We start from the raw sequence: 21272 nt of genomic DNA on the forward strand, positions 1-21272 counted from the left end.
GCTCTGGAACTGCTCGAGGAAAGGAGTTGTTAATCACTTCTCAGTCCAGAAGCTAGTGACTTGGTTAGTATATGTTTCTTTAATCTCTGGGTGACAGTATGAAACATTATCATAGTAGCCTTCTCAGTCAGGATTCCACAAGAGAATTAAGCTCAACAGATAATAGTTTGAGTGACTGTTTTCTCAGATTTCCCAAGGATAATATGTAGCTAGTAACTATAATACAAATATAGGAAAGAAGTATATTTATTACATACAATGGGTGGCTTAGGGTATTTGGTCTTAGTTCTATCAGGGACTCCAGATCAGGAAGGGCTGCTAGAGAGATGTCTCTTGTAGACAGGAAACCCACGTTGGTAATCAGTGTGTGGCCAGCTGCCCTCTACGAAGGCATGGGGAAGAGGCAAGGTCTTGTTCTGCTCATTGTGGTCATGAGGAAGCAGATTTTAAAAAGCAAAAACTGTATTTTTCTGATTGGCTGCTTTTTGGAAATGACCATCATATCTTAGAGGATACCAGGTTTTGTGATCTGCAGGGGAGGGGAGTTACGGCATTTGCAGGTCAAGGTGGCCATTAACATTGACAACCGTTAAGTGATTGTTGCCGGATTTCCGGTATTCTCTCTTCATCTACATCTTCTGTGCTTACGCTATTAGCTACTTCCTGCTTCTTACCCCATCTGTCATTTTTTTCAATAAAAATATTCCTTAAGCTTTTTCAAGTAAAATGCCAAGTGCTGTGTGATGTGAACAGCCTCTCTCTATCTCCCTTTGGGCATCTTCAGTAAAATATTAATTTCTCACTTTACAAAAGAGCAACAAGTAAGGTCCAGAATGAGTCAACCCTTACGTAGAGATCTAACCTCTTGGGCTAGAGGTGTCATGGCATTTAGTCAAGGGTGGACTAAATCTCTGCCGTCCAGCCTCTTCATGGAAGGACATTCCCTGACCCAGACCAGCACATGAGCACGTGTTCATCTTTTACAGGTGCAGCTCCCAGCCGTAAGCTGACCCGGAAGCAATGCTATTGGGGAAGTAGGGAGATCTAGTATCCAGCAGCTGTTGTTCATGCCCCCACAAATAAGAGCCCAGTATCAGTGACAGCTTGTCTTCCTGGACCTCCTTGCCTAGCATTTGAATGAAATAGCTTTTAAAATTTCATTGCAAAGCTAAATATATAACATTTTTCTAGCTACTTTGCTACCAAGCCCTGATATAAATGACTAGTTGACTAGAGACAGCATTATTATTGATAGGTTATGCTTTATCTAGTAGTTTTTGGAATATTCTTAACCTAAACTTTTTTCAAATAGAGATATTGCATCCTAAAACATAGGCATGGTAGAATCTACCCAAAGACAACAAATTACCAATTATTTTAACTCAGGCATCATTGTGTGGGTTAAGCCAGTCTGATAGATAGGGCACATTGATTTACCAATAGAAACATAAATATGGTATTTTTCTGAAAATACCGTATAAGTATTATAAATTATGTAATCAAGGAAATTAATTTATATCTTGAGATGGATAATGTACATTCCAAATGGCTCTAAAAACTTCTTTTTAAAGCCTTAAGTAAAAAATTTTCTGCCACATGATATATAGAGATTTGCCATATTTTCTGAAATGAAAGCTTTCCAGCTGGGATACCTGGATTTAGGGATCCACAAAGTCTCAGAAGGAAGAGCCAGACAGACACAAAAGAAACTCTCTGGGAGAGTCTGGTTTTATGGAATCCACAGGAAGAGGAAATACCAATAATCAGAGAAGTCAGCAGTGACAAATTCTATGATAGGTCCAGTGTGATAAGAGCTCTGAAACATGTCTTATCAGTTTAGCAATGTGGAAATCATTGATGTCTTTACCAGAGCAGTTTTAGTGGAATGTTGAGGTTGGAAGTCATTAACACAGTAGGTCGAGATAGAAGGTCGGAAGTACAGATTGCCTTTCAAATAAGCTGTAAAGACAAGAAGGGAGGAAGGGAACATGATTAAGGTGACGGGAATATAGGTTCGACTTTTTTTTTTTTTTTTTTTTTGTATTACTTTATTTTATTACACTGGATAAAGGGGTTGTCAGTCTCAATGTTTTTACAATCACACAGTTACACGATAAAACCTGTATAGTTATATAATCATTATCAAAAGATCAAGGCTACTGGATTACAGTTCAACATTTTCAGGTATTTTCTAGGGTTACTCTAATTCACTAGAAACTAGAAAGAAATATCTATAGAATGAGTCAGTAGTCATAATCATTTGTTAAATCCTAGGAGTCTTTTTAAAAAAATCTATTAGCTAAAAATAATTTATACACTACCAGACAAAAATGATTTGCAGTTTTCCAGCCCTCTACACGCTAACTTTACAGAGTCTGGGTCTTAATCAATGGTCAAAGTAGGACAAGCCAAGATTACTTCCCCTAGAACATCCGATGACACTGAATGAGCTTCTTAGATAATGCTCCAGTAAGACATTGACAGAGTATGAAGCAATCTTTTTGTCATATTTTTAAAAGTTCTAGATAAATTTTAGAAAATATTTATGTGATTTCACTCTCTCCTGACTTTGCTTCTATTTCTTTTTCATTATCTGTGATGTCTCTCTCTCTCTGCCTCTCTTTTTTTTTTTTTATTTTGAAATAATTCAAGGTTATAGGAACAGTTGCAAAAACAATACAAACCCCATACACAGAACTCCAGCATACCCTGACCCCCCTCCCCCGACACCCCAATCCACCAACTTTAACATGCTGTCACATCGCTATTTCTTTCCGTCCTTCCCTTCCTCCCTCCCTCCCTATCACCATCATCTATTGCTCTGTCTTCTGAACATGAGAGCAGGCTGCACACATCTTTGAACAAACATTATAATTCACATACACACTTCCCATGAACAAGAACATTCTTTTATGCAATCCCATTAAGCACAGCTAAGAAGTACAAGACATTCAACAATGATACTAAGCTTACATTCTGTATTTCCTTTTCCTTATGTCTCACCTGTGTCCCTTTGAGCCTCTTGTCCTCCATCCTCCAATCCCATCCAGGTTCATCGTTGGCATTCACTTGTCATCTATTTAGACTGTCTTTTTTATTAAATTTTTTTAATTGTGGAAACATATATACAGCCTAAATCTTCCATTCCACCCCCTCCCTAGCATTCCATCAGTGGGATTAATCACATTTAGGATGTTGTAATGCTCTTTCCCACCATCCATTACTAGAAATTTCCCTTCACCTCAGACAGCAACCCTACACTCATTTCTTAACTCCCCATTGCCCCTTCCCCCATTTCTTTTAACCCATACTCTACTTTTCATCTCTATGGTCATAGTCTCTGATAATTTCTTTGTGTTTACTGTGGGGCTTAAAATTAACCTCTTAAATCCATAACAATCTTGTTTTTCTTTGATACCAACTTAACTTCAATAAGACACATAAACTATGTTCCTATATTCCTCCATTCCCCCACCTTTATATAGTTGTCTAAAATTACATATTTTACATTGAGTTCAAAACCGCTGATTTGTCATTAGTTTGTGTATCTTTTATCATGTAGGAAGTAAATAGTGGAGTTACAATTCAAAAATTATTGACTTCTATTTGTATTCCATTGTGGTCGGAGAATGTGCTTTGGATATATTCAATTTTTTTTTTTTTTTTTTTTTTTTTTTTAATTTCTTGAGGCTTGTTTTATGTCCCAGCTTATGGTCCCTTCTGGATAAAGATCCGTGCTCACTAGAGAAAAATGAGTGTCCTGGTGATTTGGGATGTAAGGTTCTATATATGTCTGTTAAAATTCTCTATATCTCTTTCTCCTTTCTTTGTTTCTCCGTCGGTAGGGCTCCCTTTAGTATCTGAAGTAGGGCAGGTCTTTTATTGGCAAAGTCTCTCAGGATTTGTTTGTCTGTGAAAAATTTAAGCTCTCCCTCAAATTTGAAGGAGAGTTCTTCTGGATAAAGTATTCTTGGTTGGAAATTTTTCTCTCTCAGAATTTTAAATATATCATGCCACTGCCTTCTCGCCTCCATGGTGGCCGCTGAGTAGTCACAACTTAGTCTTATGTTGTTTCCTTTGTATGTGGTGAATTGCTTTTCTCTTGCTGCTTTTAGAACTTGCTCCTTCTCTTCAGTATTTGACAGTCTGATCAGAATATGTCTCGGAGTGGGTTTATTTGGATTTATTCTATTTGGGGTTCGCTGGGCATTTATGCTTCTTGTATTTATATTGTGTAGAAGGTTTGGGAAGTTTTTCCCAACAATTTCTTTGAATACTCTTTGTAGACCTTTACCCTTCTCTTCCCCTTCTGGGACACCAATGAGTCTTAAGTTTGGATATTTTATTTTATCTATCATATCCCTGAGATCATTTTGATTTTTTCGATTTTTTTCTCCATTCTTTCTTTTGTTCTTTCATTTTCTGTTCTGTGGACTTCTAGGACACTGAGACATTGTTCAGCTTCCTATAATCTTGTATTGTGAGTATCCAGAGTCTTTTTAATTTGGCCAACAGTTTCTTTTATTTCCATAAGATCTTCTATTTTTTTATTTACTCTTGCAATGTCTTCTTTATGCTCTTCTAGGGTCTTCTTTATGTCGCTTATATCCTGGGCCATGGTCTTCTTGATGTCCTTTAAATCCTTTGCCATGTTTTCATTCCTCAACTGTAGTTCTTTGATTAATTGTGCCAAGTACTGTGTCTCTTCTGATATTTTGATTGGGGCGTTTGGAATTGGGTTCTCCATATCATCTGGTTTTATCATATGTGTTAAGATTTTCTGTTGTTTTTGGCCTCTTGGCATTTGCTTTGCTTGATAGGGTTCTTTCAAGTTGTAAAAAAAGATACCAATCTAATTTTTCAGAAACACAAGTTGATGGCATACACTTTCTCTAACTAACCAGCAGATGGTGTCTGCGAGTCACCTATACCCCTCAAGTCAGTTCTTCTCAACCTTGTCCCCGCAGTGTGTGGGGAAATGATTCTTGTGGGGTTCAGTTGCTGAACTCAGTTTGGGTGTGTTGCTGGAGCCGCCCACCCTGAATGTGGGGCGTGTGTCCAGGTGGCCAGGGAGGAAGGGCAGCTTTAATATTCAAACCCCCCAGGTTCCCGGAGATTCAAGGCCACCGCAAGAGTCTAAGCCTTCATTTCAGTTCAGCCCCAGGCCCTCTCTCTCGCTGACCCACAAACCACCGGACTTGGCGTAGCGTCCCTGGGTTTTCCGAGCAGGCCCCCATCTCAGCTGTGATCTTCCAGGACCTCTGCTGAGGGAATGCTGTGCTACGTCACCAGTGCGCGCCATCCGTTAAGGGAAGCCCCGGGCCCCGGGCTGTGCAGGGGTGCTCTCAGCCTGATGCAAAGATGGCCGAACAGGGGATCTCAACCCCCCCCCCCCCCACTCCTTGCTTAGTTCCTCCTTCCCAGCTCCGGGACAACTGGCAGGGCTCTGGGCTGTGGGCACGGCCCTGGGCAGGAGTTTATCCAGCCCTCCAGGGAGCCAGCTGCAAGCCGTGGGGTTCCTTTCTGCTTCCAGCTCCCCCCCTCTGCTCCCCTGGCCCCGAGGCTACCTGCAGCAGGCTATCCGCCAGGCCAGACACCGAGAGGCCGGCTCAGCCCTCAGCCCTCTCCTGCTGTGTTTTACTGCGTGGTTCCCACTGTCACAACTGCAGCCACTCCTGGGTTTTTCCCTTTTTTTTTTTTAAAAGAACCAGTCGGTCTCCAAACGCCATCCCCTGGCTTCCCCACACCGCAGCGTGGCAGCGGGTCTTCCAGCCAGCATACTCGTTTCAGAATGCAGACTCCCGGTTTCACCAAGTATACAGCCCCTGTGGTACTAGCAGACCTCATCCAGCTGGCACATCGCTGAAAGCGGTATTCTGGGTCACTTTCTGGTTTTCATCTAGTATTTTTCACAGAGGTGTTTTTTTGCCCTATCTCACCTAGCTGCCATCTTAAGTTCCACCTAGGTTTGACATTTTAAGATTGGAAAGCTCTAAACATTGTATTTGCTGAAGGGAAAGAGCCAGTCGGGAGAGAGGGTGAAAATTCAGGGAGGAGAGTGATAATTGATGTAGCAGGAAGCTTAACGAGTTGGTGTGCAGGGGTGCAGTGATGGGAATGGCCTTGAATAAGAACGGAAGAATGTTCTGCATGCTACCCCAGCCTGTCTACTTTCTTGAGTCTCAAGCATTTTTTTCCATTCTTATTCAGAGAGATCTCTGTGCTCAGTACATGAATCCTCCTGAACTTGGTTCCCCCCTTTATCTGGCTTCCATTCATATTAGAGCGGAGCTGCCATGGCAGACCATTAGAATGTTGCTTCTTATTACTCCAGCTTGAAAATTCTTTACATTTGCGTTATAAATCCGAGTGTCTCAAAAATGTCTGAAAGTTATTTTAAAGTCATTTGAATTATAAAGCTAAGTATATACCACTTGGTATTCTTAAGAGTTGGAATATTATACAATCAAATAAATTGCCCAGAATAAGTTGAGACTCACTGATTTTCAGTTATTCAAAATGTCCCCAATTAATCAATGCATATGCTTGCTATTCTGTATATTGAGTGCATCTAGAAAAAGGATAAGTGCATCTGTTTGCAGAGGAGATAATTGTGTGCATGCTCAGTGCTTGGATTTGCTAATAGAGAAAGATTGCTTGTGAGCCAAAACTCATACTCCGTTGTCATGGTTTCTTCTAAGATATAACAGCATTTAGATTTTTATACTTGTGACTTAATTTTCTTCTTGCCATTATAGTTAACTGTGAATGAACTAAAGGGATAGTTAACAAAAAATGCAACTATACTTCATAAATTTTTATCACTAGTGTTTTTTTTTTTAACTTTTTATTATGAGCAGCTCAAACATCCCAAATAGGGGAAGTAGTGTATTGAACCCCATGTATGCATCAACTAAGTTCAAGAGTATCAACATTCTGTTGTTTTTATTTGATCTATCTCACTCCAGTTTTTTTCCTACAAATTCTGGGAATCCATCTTTCACTCAGATACCTCAGTATATATCTAACAGATGAGGAATAAGGCCCCAAACCATAATCATCTCCAACAAAATTAACATAATTCCTTTATATGTAATACCTAGTCTGTGTTCAGTTTTTCCTCTGTTTTCTCAAAAATGTCTTTTGTACACAGGTGGCTTGTTCAAATAATCATCCAAGCAAGGTCAGAATATTGCATCCGATGGATGTCTCATAAATCTTTTTTAATCTGTAAGAGTTTCCTGTCTTAGAGAACTGTTTTCCATAGTGATTATTCAAAATTTTTCAAATAAAAAAACTTTATTGTAATTCAATGTAGGAATCTCATAAAACACAGACTAGCACAAAGCAAAATCAGTAAAGGATTACTTGCAGTCTCACTACCAAAAACAAACACAAATAGCATTTTGATATATGCCCTCCCATAATTAAGGAAGCAAATCTCTCTGGGGAAGCATTTTGTTTAGTTTTAAACCTTTTGCTACATACCATGGGTATGGACAGTACAGCTTAGAGACAGGGAGGCTTAGTACCTGTCGGTGAGTTCACCTCGTTTTCACTGTTTGCCTCCACAGCATTCCATTGTTAATGTCTAAATGGCTGTTAACCCAGTACATAACTACCAGGTGCTATATAAAATCTTCAATATAAACTTACCATGCGGTCATTTGCATGTTCACCTCTAAAGCACTTTAATATTATCGTAAAATAAACATTGCTCTCTTGTGCTCTTTATGCTATGCATTTGGACAGAGGTCAGAACTGCAACAGGTAAGAGCTATTGGCATTTCATGTAGACAAGATGAAATGCCAATGATTTTGTCACAAGTGCTATAAGTTTTTGCTTGTGAGCTGGAGGAATACCTAAAATGATATTCCTACTCACAATTTTCTCAGGCTGAGTTGTGAGGAATTCATACCAAGAACTGAAGAAATACTTGCAGTACTTTTCTGCCCAAGCATACATGTCTAGGCATACAATGCTGATGGCAGTTTTCCTAGAGGGTTTGATTCATTTGTTCTTTACATTGTATTTACATTGTAGCTTAAATCACCAACCTATCACAGTAGCCCTTTCACCTTGACAAAGCCAGGTTGTACAAGTAACTTCCATACCAGGAATATCTTAAGCCTCTGAAGATGAAGGATTCGTGAGTTTATGCTAAAGGATTGTTTTAGGGACAAAGATGAAGGAACATTTTTAAACGAAAAGGACTCTTTTCTAGGGATTGTATGAAATATTTTGTTTTTTCACAGTTTTTTTTTTTTCATGGAGCTAACAGCACTAAGTGAATTAAATGTGTTCAAATAACAGTTGCAGCTGTGTGTTGCACAAGACTCATGAATATTATTGTACAGTGTCTGGAAAATGCAGTTGTGGCCTACATATTTTTCTTTTAAAGTGCTGATTTTTTCAAAACACTTTTGGAGCAGCTTAAATCTAAATCTTAATATTGCCTGAATATACATTTTTACATTATAGTATAATTGAAATGTTCAGTTAAAAGAGCAGTTTTAAAATTCGTCTTCTCCAAGACCATGAAATGTTTGTCAGTCTCCAAAAAGTTGAACAAGGTACTAGCTCAAAAGTTAACCTTTAACATGGCTTAATTTTTAAAGTTTCCTTTTTCCCAGGAGTGATAATCAGTTCTTGAATGCCAGCTGCTCTGTTAGGTAGACATTTGCAAACCATCTGATATTAGCTAAACTTTTGTGATGAAAGTAGCCTGTGGAAAATCTAAACATGTCTCTGAGGCAGACTCCTCGCAAGCTTTATTCCTATGTCACCTCCCTCAAGGCATCCAATCTGAATATGTGTAAACACCCGACTGTGGACATTAGGCAAGACTAGACGGTAGATTTTGATGTAACTGCTGTTTCCTTTTGGACTGCATGTGTTCTAGAGAGCTGGTTGCCCCATGTACCAGAAATGGGTGCTTGTAGACATCACTGGGAAACCACTGTGCCTCTTCTGTATCTCTTCTGTGTAAAGACCACTGGTTAGTTTTAGGCATTTATCACTACACCTTTGATTTTAAATGTGAAAAGACAAGTACTCTATGTTAAGTACCCAGCCACAGAAAGTTTAGTACCTGTAGTCCACATACACAGCTGTAACCACTTAAAGCTGTGTTTGCTGACAGATTGGACCTGATTTCTCACTCTCAGGGTTCTGTAGCAAAAAAAAATGAGCTCAGTGGGGTTTTATATAGAAAGAAACTCAAATAACTTATATTATGGTATATATTACATTCATTTTTTTTTTTGTTTTTAAGATCCAAGAAAACATTCTTGGCCAAAATCTAGGGGAAGTTACTGCCACTTTGTACTATACAAGGAAAACAAAGACACCATGGATGCCATTAATGTACTATCCAAATATTTAAGGTTAGTATCTTGTTCTTATGCTATACAAAATCAAAACACTGTGATTTTTACGTCTTCCCATGCTGATGAAAAGGAGCAGGAGCATAGACAAAATAACCTCCCACTTATTTTTTTTGAAGACAGTAGGTAAATTTCTTGACACCCATGCATTTTGCTGGTAAACTAGTATGAAAAATTTTTAAGTAAATCATTCATGTACATTTGAGGATTACCAGTGTATCCAGCTAAAAATAAAAATTAACCTTATTCCCTTAAAGCCTATACTTTGATTTGGTTGCGTGGATTTGATTTATTAAACTGACAGCTTTGAATTCCTGGAGACTGACTAGATTGAAAACCCGAGACCAGTCAGATTTTCTCATAGAATGCATATATAGCAGAAATTGCGTCTCGGGATGGGCTAGGTGCTGAAGAATTTTTTCTTTTAATAGAAATGGCCACAGGAGCACCATAGCAAATGGGTTTGGTAGGGAAATTTGCGTTCTGGTATAGATTTAATTCAAGTTAAACATGGTAATGCAGTAGCCAATTGAGTTACTCCTGTGCCTGAGCCGAGGACAGTAGACAGCTCCTGATGGGAGTAGACATTCGGGGGTGGGAGGAGGTTCTCTGATATCTGGAGCTGGGGGTGGCACAGGAGTCAAGAAATCCTGTTTCTGTTCCAATGGAACAGTTAACTAACTTATATCTTCACATCAGAACTACTCAGATCCCTGTTTTAGCATTTGACTTTTTAATACAAAGCATTAGCATGTATTAAAAGGAAGTTCCCACTATTATCAACTTTTATATATTTGAAGATAGAAATTTTTCAAAGTTGCACATTATATATCTAGAATGACTTTTTCTTTCAGAGTTTTACATAAGGTAATTGTCTGCATATGATCAATAGGAAGTGTATCAGTTCCTTTTTTGTTACTGGCTAGCCAAATTTTTGAACAATATCAATTATTCACTAATAGCCACAAATGTTCTAGGGCAAGCCCTGCTAAGAAAGGAATTGTTCAGGTGTCCTTTACTTTTTTAGCTTGCATATTAATTTATATTTTCCTGGATAGATTTTTTTGAATAAAGTTTCTCCTTGTTTTTCTTTTATTCTGTTATGTTTTAAGTATATTTGTTTTGAAACTTAAATTATGAGAAATGTGGTTTCTTTATGATATATGACTTTAGGTGGTTTTGTTTCTGTCTTATCAGAGTCAAGCCAAACATATTCTCCTACATGGGAACCAAAGATAAAAGGGCTATAACAGTTCAAGAGATTGCTGTTCTCAAGTAAGTAGAAAGTACATACTGGGATTTGTACTGCAAACACCCCAGCACTATCTTTCAGAGTTCTCAAATTTCCTTGATTAATGGGGTTTACTTCTGCCATCTTGATATTGAATGTGGTGATGGTTTCATAGATACATACACACATCAAAATTTGTACATTTTAAATATGTACAGTTTGTCAATTATACTGCAATTAAAAACAGTCTATGCTTGCCATCTCCACTAAAAATAAATAGCTGTATTTCTCCCATCTTTTCATAAAGGATTTGAGGTGGCATCTCCCCTTTAATCTCCAGTCCCCTGCAATCTGACCTTTTTTCCCACCACTTCTCTGATCCACTTTAAATAGTATAATGGTTGAGCTCCTGGTTATATCCTAATGAATTATTCTAGTTTTGTTCTTCCTTGACCTTGGGACAGTGGTATGATGTAATGAAAGGAGAATAAAAAACATCATCTTTCCATAATTTTTACTACCTGTTGTGCAGATGTTGATGTGTTTGAAAGGGAGTAGAGAAGATACGTGAAAATGATGGCATTCCCATCTGGTGGCCTTTTTTCTTTTTCTTTCTGTGACATTTAGGGTGTAAAGTTAACTGATGAGAGTGCAAGGAAAAGTGGGGAAGGGAACTTAAAAAGAATATGGAGAATTGAAATAGTTCCTCTGACCAGAAACTCAGAAGAACGGGCAGCGAAGGTTGGGAGAAAAGAGGTGGCAGTTTGGGGACGCAGGCTTTCCCCATAGTCTGTGAGCAGAGGACACAGGTTCTTAATCCTTCGGTGTGCATGGGGTGGAGTGGGGTTGTGAGGGTGTTAAAACAGTAGAAATTCATTCTCTTGCAGTTCTGGAAGCCAGTCCACAGGGTTGTGCTCCCTCCAGAGGCTCTAAGGGAGAAAGAACCTTTCTTGCCTTTTCCATCTTCTGGTGGCTCCAGGTGTTCCTTGTCTTGGCTCCTTTTAGGTATCTAAAATATCACTGTGGTCAATTCTGTGTTCTCTTGGCTGTACCTAAGGTGGGAGTAGGTAAAAGTTCTGCCATGACTGCGTTCCCTCAAAGATTACCTTGTTCCCAGCTTGGCGTGTATTTTGTGATGGATTTTTCCCCCTTTAAACAAATATATTTGTGTAAACTATTCTTTTCTTTTCAACAATAAGTGATACATCTCTTTCCCTGTTAGGACATAGAGTTCGATCTCATCCTTTTTGGTGCTTGCCAGATACTTTATATATGGATGTTTCCTAATTTATTAACTGTTACTCTATTTTTTAATGTTTATATTAAATTCTTGTTACTATGAGCAATTCCATGGCAGAAGTGTTTGTAACTAAATCTTGGCGCACATCACTGATAACTTCATTAAGATAAACTTAACAGTGGCATTATCGAGTTAAAGGGAATGTGGAATCCTTGTTCCCCAGAATCCTCCCCAGCACACTATCATTAAAAAAAAAATCGTTTGCTAATTTGAGGGTGAAAAGTGGCATCTCATTATTTTATTTTGCATTTTATGATGTAAAATATTTGAATAATTGAAGACTCAAGATACTTATTTCTCTTCTTGATCCACCAGCAGGTGTCATTCTTGATCTTGATGCTGCTCTGTCCTCATAGACCTTTGGTGCCTTTATCATGTTTCTGTGACTTAGTAAGGAATATTAGATCCCTAAATGTTGGCCTTTTAAAAAAAAAAAATCAGTTTTATTGAGATATATTCACATACCACACAGTCTTCCATGGTGTACAGTCAACTGTTCACAGTACCATCATACAGCTGTGTATTCATCACCTCAATCTATTTTTGACCATTTTGCTTACATCAGAAAGAATCAGAATCAGAATAAAAAATAAAAAAGAACACCCAAGTCACCTCCCCATCCCACCCTATTTTTCATTTAGTTTTTTTTGTCCCCATTTTTCTACTTATCCATCCATACACTGGATAAAGGGAGTGCGATCCACAAGGTTTTCACAATCACACTGTCACCCCTTGTAAGCTACATTGTTATACAGTCGTCTTCAAGAGTCAGTGCTACTGGGTTGGAGTTTGATAGTTTCAGGTATCTACTTCTAGCTATTCCAATACATTAAAACCTAAGAGGTGTTATCTGTATCGTGTGTAAGAATGTCCACCAGAGTGACCTCTTGACTCCCTTTGAAATCTCTCAGCCACTGAAACTTTATTTCCTTTCATTTCACATCCCCCTTTTGGTCAAGAAGATGTTCTCAATCCAATGATGCTGGGTCCAGATTCATCCCTGGGAGTCATATCCTGCGTTGTCAGGGAGATTTCCACCCCTGGGAGTCAGGTCCCACGTAGGGGAAAAGGCAGCAAGATCACCTGCCAAGGTGGCTTAGAGAGAGAGGGCCACATCTGAGCAACAAAGAGGCACTCAGGGAGATTCTTAGGCACAACTGTAAGCAGGTTTAGCCTCTCCTTGCAGCAACAAGCTTCATAGGGGCCAGCCCCAAGACAGAAGGCTCAGCACATCAAGCCGTCAGTCCCCAATGTTTGAGAATATCAGCGACGATCCAGGTGAGGAAGTCCAACACCTCTGCATCCTCCCCCAGCTCTTCGGGGGGGGGGCCCGAATATATATTTTTATTCTCCACCCAAATTACTTTAGGATGTGTTGCTATTTCATTCTAATCTATACAGACCTACCATAGCTCACTTCCTACTCAAAGTTCCATGTAATTGTGGTGTTTGAATTAACTGACTGTAGAAGTAATATTATTTAGAAAATATAGATCCTGCACCAAATAAACATCTCTTCCCTTGGTCTCACATGGAAGTTGAAGTTTTAACACACAGTTTCAGCCTTCACCCTTTGGCCCGATTTGTTCTAATCTTAACCAGATCTGCTTTATTCATATCTCTGATTGAAGTCTGGGCTCTATTTCAGCTTTTTTTTTTTTTTTTTTTTAACAGTTGCTGTATGCGTTAATACTGATACTCATATCTGCCGAGCTCTAGCTCTGAGTTTCAGGTGTCACAGAGATACCCAATGTTCCAGAGACCAATCAGGTTACACACTAAGGGATCAAAATGTTGGCCTTTTGAAAGCATGTGGCATTGATCTCACGAATGCAGGCTATACCCTTATTTTGCTTCAATGATATGTGGAGCTGGACAGATTGGCCTTTCCTGTGAGAACTAGTGAACAGGATAAACCCACTCTTCTAGACAAAGATTTTAATTATTTCTGAATTTATCAGTCCTGGGGATAAACACTGTTTCTTTTTAGTCTCATATAACTCTCTAAAGTTATCTAGTAATTTTAACAGGATCTCAAACAGGAACAGTCTCATTCAGAATGGTTTGTTTCTTTTCTTGCCTGTTCCTGCCAGTCTCCTTTCTGAGCCTGGGCTGGTATTTCCCTGGCTTTGCTTATAAAGGCTTTTTGTGCAGTGTGCTGCTTAGATAACGGCACAGTTGGCTCCTGATGTTTGCAAGTGAAATATTCATATTTCCAGGTCATTCACAGAATTTGACATGAATTTACAACCATATCAATTTGGATGTAGGATCATCCAAATTAAAACTGTAAATAGCATCATGAAGATATCGTCAACTCCATTCCATCTGTCTCTTTGAGCACCCACACCAACAAAAACTGACTATAGCTCATGCTTTCTACCCTGCCAGTGAGATTCAGAAATAGATGTGTGTTCTATACCCAAGAACAGAGCTGTCGGGCACTTCCATGGCACTATTCTTTTGAATATTCTTAATTATTCTGTTGGTTTCTACAGCAGTGTAAAATAGAAGGTATTCTGCCCCTCCTGTTCCTCACCCTATTCACACTGATCTCTGTTTTCTAGATTCTTTGGGATAGAATTCAAAGATTAACTTCTGTTGAATGGTTCAACCATTGTCTCCTTGTGAAGTCAAGGACCTGGACCTCTTTTCTCCTGGACTTGCTGCCTTCCAGAAGCTGGCCCAAGTCTGGACTAGACTTGCTCCTCCCGTGTTTGGACTCTTGTCCTGGGCCTTTTGGTTAGGGTTGGGCAAGGGACAGAGGGGAAATGGGGTACAAGTTTTGCCTGTTTCCTTACTTTTCTGGCTAGCTTCCCCCTTTTTATATTAATTAATGGGACAACAACACAGTTTTTTCTCAAGAACCTTGGCCAGGATACTGCTGCACATATTGAACCGGACAAACACAGGAAACAAATATGGTGATTAATAGTGCTTCAAGGAATTGATTGTTTTCAGAAAGCATGGGGAAGTTTTCAGCAAAGAAAGGAGAATTTGTGAAATTAGATGGCAGGCTGGTTTTGTATAAATGAATTTTAAACATTTTTTGTTTTTTACTTGACAACTGAATATTTGTCATTAGAAAGCAGAATAAAATTTCTCCATTAATATTTCATCTATCATTGGGACTTTAGAGGCCTGCAGGGCCAGGGCACACGCCTCTGTTGGGCTGTTTCCATGATTGGCTACTCTCAGTCTCTGTGGGCCCTTTGGGGCAGAACTTGGCCTTTAATGTGGGTCAGCTCCCCAAGATCCACATCAGCCCTCCCAGCCCCTCTCTTATGGGCAGAGTTGGAACATGGCTCCTGATAGCATGAGCCAGTAAGTGCGAGCTCAAGGACCAACCTTGAAAAACACTGACAGCATATAGGGTAGCAAAGAATAAAGTGTATTCAACAAAGTGAAGAACTCATACTTCTTGTGCTGGTAGTTCTCAGAATAGATGTCTTTTCAAAGGAAGTGTGAATTTAAAAAAATTAAAAACACTGTTTATACGTAGGATATACCTTGTGGCAGTATTTATCATTTACAGGTGACCCAGATTGGCAAATCTTAAAGTGAATGGTTAAATAAATGCATAAACTTGATGAATTAGTATTTGACCATTAAAAATTATTTCTAACATCTATTTTTACAATTTTTAAACTTTGCTAAAATAGAGGTAGATTAATACTTTCTTAACATGGCAAAATATGTGAATCTCAAGTGAAAAGCCAGCATCTAAGTTAATGGTGAAATACCAGAAGCTTTCATTTAGAGTCAGGAACAAGATAAAGATGGCCACCCTGTTATCGCTGTTATTTATCATCACTCTGGACAACTAGCTAATACAAATAGACAAAATTAAGAAATAAAACATAAAAAAATTAGAAGAGCAGTCTACTGATAGCTATAAAAGATAAAAATTAATAAGGTGATTGTTTATGAAATTAATATACACAAAATACAATAACCACTTAAAAATTATAATGAAAAAAGTGTTTTGCACAGCAAAAAGTAAAAAAAAGAGAAAAGTAACATACGCAGGAGAAAAGGAGAGAGACATGTAAGAAGCTCTATGAAGAAAAACTTTGAAATGCTATTGAGAGACATACAAGACTTAAATAAATGAATGATATAACCTGTTCTTAGATACATATAAAGATGTCTTTTCTTACTGAATAACTTTATAAATTAATACTAATACCAGTGGTAGTAATGAAAATACCAATAGAATGTTTCTTCAACTAATCTAGCTGATCATGAAGTTAGTGTGGAAAAGTTGAGGCAAAATGGGCCATAAAAACTCTGCAATAAATGACAAATAAAGGGGAATATTAAAGCATATAAATCTAGCAGTTAAATCAATTTGATACTGACATATGAATAGATAGACTAAAGTAGTTATAGACCCAAATATTTTCAAGGATTTAGTGTGTATTCAAAATAAATTTGAAATCAACAGAAAAAAATGGTTGAGTCAGTAAATGTTGTAGGGATTAAGTGAGGAGCCATCTGAAAAGAAATTCAGTTGGCTTCCTGTCTCAGTTCCCTATGATAAATAAATTCCAGGTGGATCAAAGATTTAAACATAAAAATTGCAACCAAAAAAAAAAAATGAAAAGGGCTAATTTTTTTCATTAATCTTGGAGTGGGGACATCCTTTCTAAGTATGACGCAAAACCCAGAATTATTTTGATGAATTTAACAAACCTTAACTTTTAGTCTCTGTAAAGCCCTTTTTTACAAGGAATGGTATATGCAGGAAAACACTGTTTTATAATCACCACAGTAATATTTGATTCAGGCAAGAATCATCCTTGTAAACCTAGACAGTTAGGTAAAAGACTGTTGGGAAAGAGAATATTCACACAATCTCAAAAATACCACCTCAGAATACTGATTGGAAACAAAAGGAAAGACTGCCCTTACAGGGGAAAAATCTAGCAAATACAATCCTACCTAAATGATCAAATTTGTTATCAGTGAAGGACAAACAGAAGCAATGCCTCTTGATGTGATGCCCTGAGGATACAACATTACCTCATTGGTATTCCTACAGAAATGTATACCTGAATCTTAATTATGAAGAAACAGTTCAATCCAAATTTAAGGAAATTACGCAAAACAGCTGGCTTGGATTCTTCTAAAAGTCAGATGTCATGAAAAATGAAAGGTTGGGGACCTAAAATCTGCAAAGACCTAGGCTCTAAACTAATGGAGACATCACAGTTGCAATGAGTGATCCTTGATTGGATCCTGAATTTAAGGAGCTAAAACAGACGGATAAGCAACATTATTGAGCTAACAGGGTTTGAATATGAACTGCATATTAGATGGTAATACTGAATTAATGTTAGGCTTCCTCACTGTAACCTTTGTGGTCATGCAAGAGATTGTCCTTGGGTCCTAGAGGTGAAGTCAGGATGCCTGCAACTAACTATAAAGTGACACAGTAAAATATATACATGTTATACTTGTGTATGTGTGTGTGTATGTGTAATATGTGGGCTATTTAGAGAGAGATGAAGTAAATCTGGAAAAATGCTAACTTGGTAAATCTAGGTAAGAGGTGTAGGAGTGTTCATTATACGATTGCCACTTTTCTCTAATTTTGAAATTCTTCCAAATAAAATTGGGGGAAATTTTTCTAAATAGTAAAAAATATTATAAATAAAGTAAAACCACAAACTGGAGAAAACATTTGAAAATATATGGTAAAGATAGATTTCCTTAATATACAAAAACAATGAGAAAATTTCAGCAGTTCCAATGGAAAAATAGGTAACAGGACAAACAGGCAAATTACAGGAAAGGAGTACAAATTGCTCTTCAACATATGAAAAAATGTTTAGCCACTCTCACAATAAGAGATGTGCAAATTAAAACCATAGTAAAATATCACTATTTACTTATCAGACTGGCAAAGGCCAAAAAAGTTTATATTGCTGTGGATTTGAGGAGATAGACACAGGGATGAGTCTAGTTACAGACACTTAAATAGTGTGAGCATAATGATATGAACTTTTTGGAGGACTTTTGGCAATATGGGTTTAAATTTGAAATCCACATACCCTTTGATCCTCTTAGGAACTTATCTTATATATTTATGGTCTATTTCATGATCCTCTTGCTGCTCTTTTACCTGTTTTGTTACATTTTCTAGGATAACTGCACAAAGACTTGCCCACTTAAATAAGTGTTTGATGAACTTTATATATGGTATATACATGTGTGTGTGCATGTACAGACATACATGATGAAGTATTTATAAGGATATTTGCTATAGTGTAGCAAAGGATTGTTAACTTAAATGTCCTTCAGAGGCGGGTCAGATAAAGGATGGTGTGTCCATGCAATGGAGCAGCTGCATCATGCAGCTAAATAAATGGAATGGGGCAACTTTAGAAGTACTGAATGGATAACACAAATCTCTAAAATACATTTTTAAGTGAAAAAAATCATGGTACTGAATAAGTTATAGTGTACCAGAATTTGTTTTTAAAATGGGAGAATCTGGGTTCTCAGTTACTTGGATGTATTAACTTTGTGAAAATTCATCAAGCTGTGTACTTTTCTGTATATATAACATACATATTAGCAGCTTCCAAAGAGAAAAGTTCCAAACAGAGAAGGGACACTGGTTACATACATGTGCTTACATATAGAAATTGCTTCTGGAACGATACACAAAGAACTGGGAACAGTGGTTGCCAGTGGGAGGGACATTATAGGATAGAGGTAGAACAAAAGCATTTTAGTACTGTATTTGTTTTTCTACATATATTACCTATTAAGGAAGTTAAGGAAATAATTGTTTATAAAAGTGTATAATAACAGAGGAAATATATAAGTAAAATGACAGCAGCAGGGTATGAATTCATTAAAGGATTCCAACTATAGATACCTATTTTTAACATGTTAAAAAATGAAAGGAAATATAAACTTTGCTGTTAACAGATTTTATTCAGGTGATAGAACTATGAATCTTTCTTTTTACTTTTCTATAAGGAGTATTTTCTGTAAAGGGTAGTGTTTTTCTGACAGACAAAAATATGACCAACTTTTTTTTTTTTTTTTTTAGTCTTCATTTTATTGCGATATATTCACATACCACGCAGTCATACAAAACAAATCGTACATTCCATTGTTCACAGTACCATTACATAGTTGTACATTCATCACCTAAATCAATCCCTGACACCTTCTTTAGCACACACACAAAAATAACAAGAATAATAATTAAAGTGAAAAAGAGCAATTGAAGTAAAAAAAGAACACTGGGTACCTTTGTCTGTTTGTTTGTTTCCTTCCCCTATTTTTCTACTCATCCATAAACTACACAAAGGAGAGTGTGGTCCTTATGGTTTTCCCAATCCCATTGTCACCCCTCATAAGCTACATTTTTTTTTTATCTTCATTTTATTGAGATATATTCACATACCACGCAGTCATACAAAACAAATCGTACTTTCGATTGTTTACAGTACCATTACATAGTTGTACATTCATCACCTTGCGGTCGCGGTTACTGCTTCTAGGGGGAGTGGCGGCCGGTAGCTGAGCCCTTAGCTCTCGGGGCTGCTTAAAGGGTACCGGCGGCGGGGGCTCTTTCCCGGAGGCGAGGGCGAGGCGGAGGACTTGGCCAGGTCCTCAGCGGGAGGCGTGCAAGGTATGGAGGGCGGCGATAAGGACAAGACACTCTTCATCCAGTAGGAGTATGCGCCAAAGAGATTTATTCAGGGGTGATTACAGGTTATATAGGCTGGTAAGAAGGGCAGGGCTGGAAAGGAGGTGAAGCAGCCTTAAATGGCAATACTGAAGGGATAGGGGCTAGGATTGGTTCTGAGAGAACGCCGGAGCCGTTGCAGCGGGGCGGGGGTTGTTCTGGCCATGGTGCATGCGCGCTGGCGGTGGCAGGAGTGGCCTTGGCACCAGGGAGTGAGTGGGTAAGATAAGGAAGTGGGGAAAGGACAGTTGGGAGAAAGGCGGTTTCCTCCGGCAAGCCTCCCCTGCCCGTGACATTTTGGGTGAGGAAAAGGGAGCTGCCCTGACCTCGCTCCCCAGGCTCGGGGGGGCTGCAGAGGGCACTCACGCCCGTACCTACTACCCTCCCCAGGGGGTGATATCAGGTCCCCTGGCCCAGGCCTGGTAAGTCGAGGTACAAGCTCAGTCACCCGCAATTCCCCTTTCTTTTCTAATTAGAGGAAGAGGCTTTACCGGAGAGGCCCGCTAAGGGTGAGGGAAGGGGGAGGTCAGGGAAGGGAAAAAAGGGGTTGACGGTGGCTCAGCGAGGCTGGAGCTCAGTGTTGGTGTGGTGCCCGGGCGCTTGACAATGGCTTCGCTGCAGCGGGCTGGGTGAAGGTGAGGGGTTTAAAGTTCAGGGGTTCAGAGAAGCTGGAACTCGAGGTGAGAACGATGTTCAGGTGATTGAGAAGGGCTTCGCGGTTGGCGAGTCGACCGGTGGCGTTGAGGTCGCGGAGGGTTGGCTGTCATCTTGGAGTGGGGGGCGTTAGAGGTGGCGAGTCGCTGATACTGGATTTGCACGAACGAGGAAAAAATGGCATCCGTTTGTTTTCTTACAAGCTGGACAATTTTGCGGATGAGGCAGGGTCCTAAGATGAGAGCTAGAATAATTATTAATAAGGGGCCAAGAAAAGGAAGGATGTATGGGAGGATGGGAGTGAAAAAACTGGACCAATAACTGGTGGCTTCACGATCTCTTTTACGCTTTTCCAGTCCCTCTCGGACCCTTTTCAGGCTGTCCTCGACGAGACCTGTGGAATTGGCATAAACACAGCACTCTTCTCCTAGGGCGGCGCAGAGGCCTCCTTCTTTGAGGAGGAGAAGGTCAAGACCTCGGCGGTTTTGGAGCACTACCTCAGAGAGGGAATTGACAGAATTTTTTAGATGGTAAATAGCGTTTTGTAAGTGATGAATGTCTTCGTCAACAGCCGCCCTGAGGTGAGATAGGGCGGAGCCTTGACTGGCTAGTGCAGCGATTCCGGTGCTAGTGCCGGCAAGACCTAGGAGGGAGGCAATTGTAAGGACGGTGATGGGCTCTCGCTTTTGCAGTGGGGCAGGAGCCGCAGTTTTTTCCAGACGGAGGAAGAAGTCTTCTTCGCTGTGGTATAAGACCCTAGGGATAAGGACAATTAGGAGGCAAGTTTCTTTATATTCATTGATGACATTCGTGCTGAGACAGGGGGTAAGTCCTGTAGAGGAGCAGAGCCATTGGGAGGAGTTATGAGGAATGAGAAATTTGGCAGAGCTGCTGGGAGATGAATAGCTGGCACAGGCAGTGAGGTCGGGAGAGTTACTGGAGCGAGGGCGGACGCACTTTCCCGTATAGGAGACTGAATGAAAGGTCAG

The 21272-nt window shown here is 39.2% G+C and overlaps 1 protein-coding gene across 5 annotated transcripts in view; it reads left to right on the forward strand.

Annotated features, from left to right (window-relative positions):
- The window catches only part of PUS7 (pseudouridine synthase 7), a 66833-nt gene that overhangs the window by 19917 nt on the left and 25644 nt on the right, over positions 1-21272 (forward strand). For 3 of the 5 annotated variants that reach the window (XM_037836441.1, XM_037836442.1, XM_037836445.1), the window contains exons 6-8: positions 7753-7770; positions 9276-9387; positions 10585-10662. In XM_037836441.1, the coding sequence (XP_037692369.1) occupies positions 7753-7770; positions 9276-9387; positions 10585-10662 (208 nt within the window). The remainder of the gene's footprint in view (positions 1-7752; positions 7771-9275; positions 9388-10584; positions 10663-21272) is intronic. The other 2 variants (XM_037836443.1, XM_037836444.1) reach the window with 1 other exon arrangement.

Source organism: Choloepus didactylus, chromosome 5, assembly GCF_015220235.1.
Source record: "Choloepus didactylus isolate mChoDid1 chromosome 5, mChoDid1.pri, whole genome shotgun sequence".
Lineage (NCBI taxonomy): Eukaryota > Metazoa > Chordata > Mammalia > Pilosa > Megalonychidae > Choloepus > Choloepus didactylus.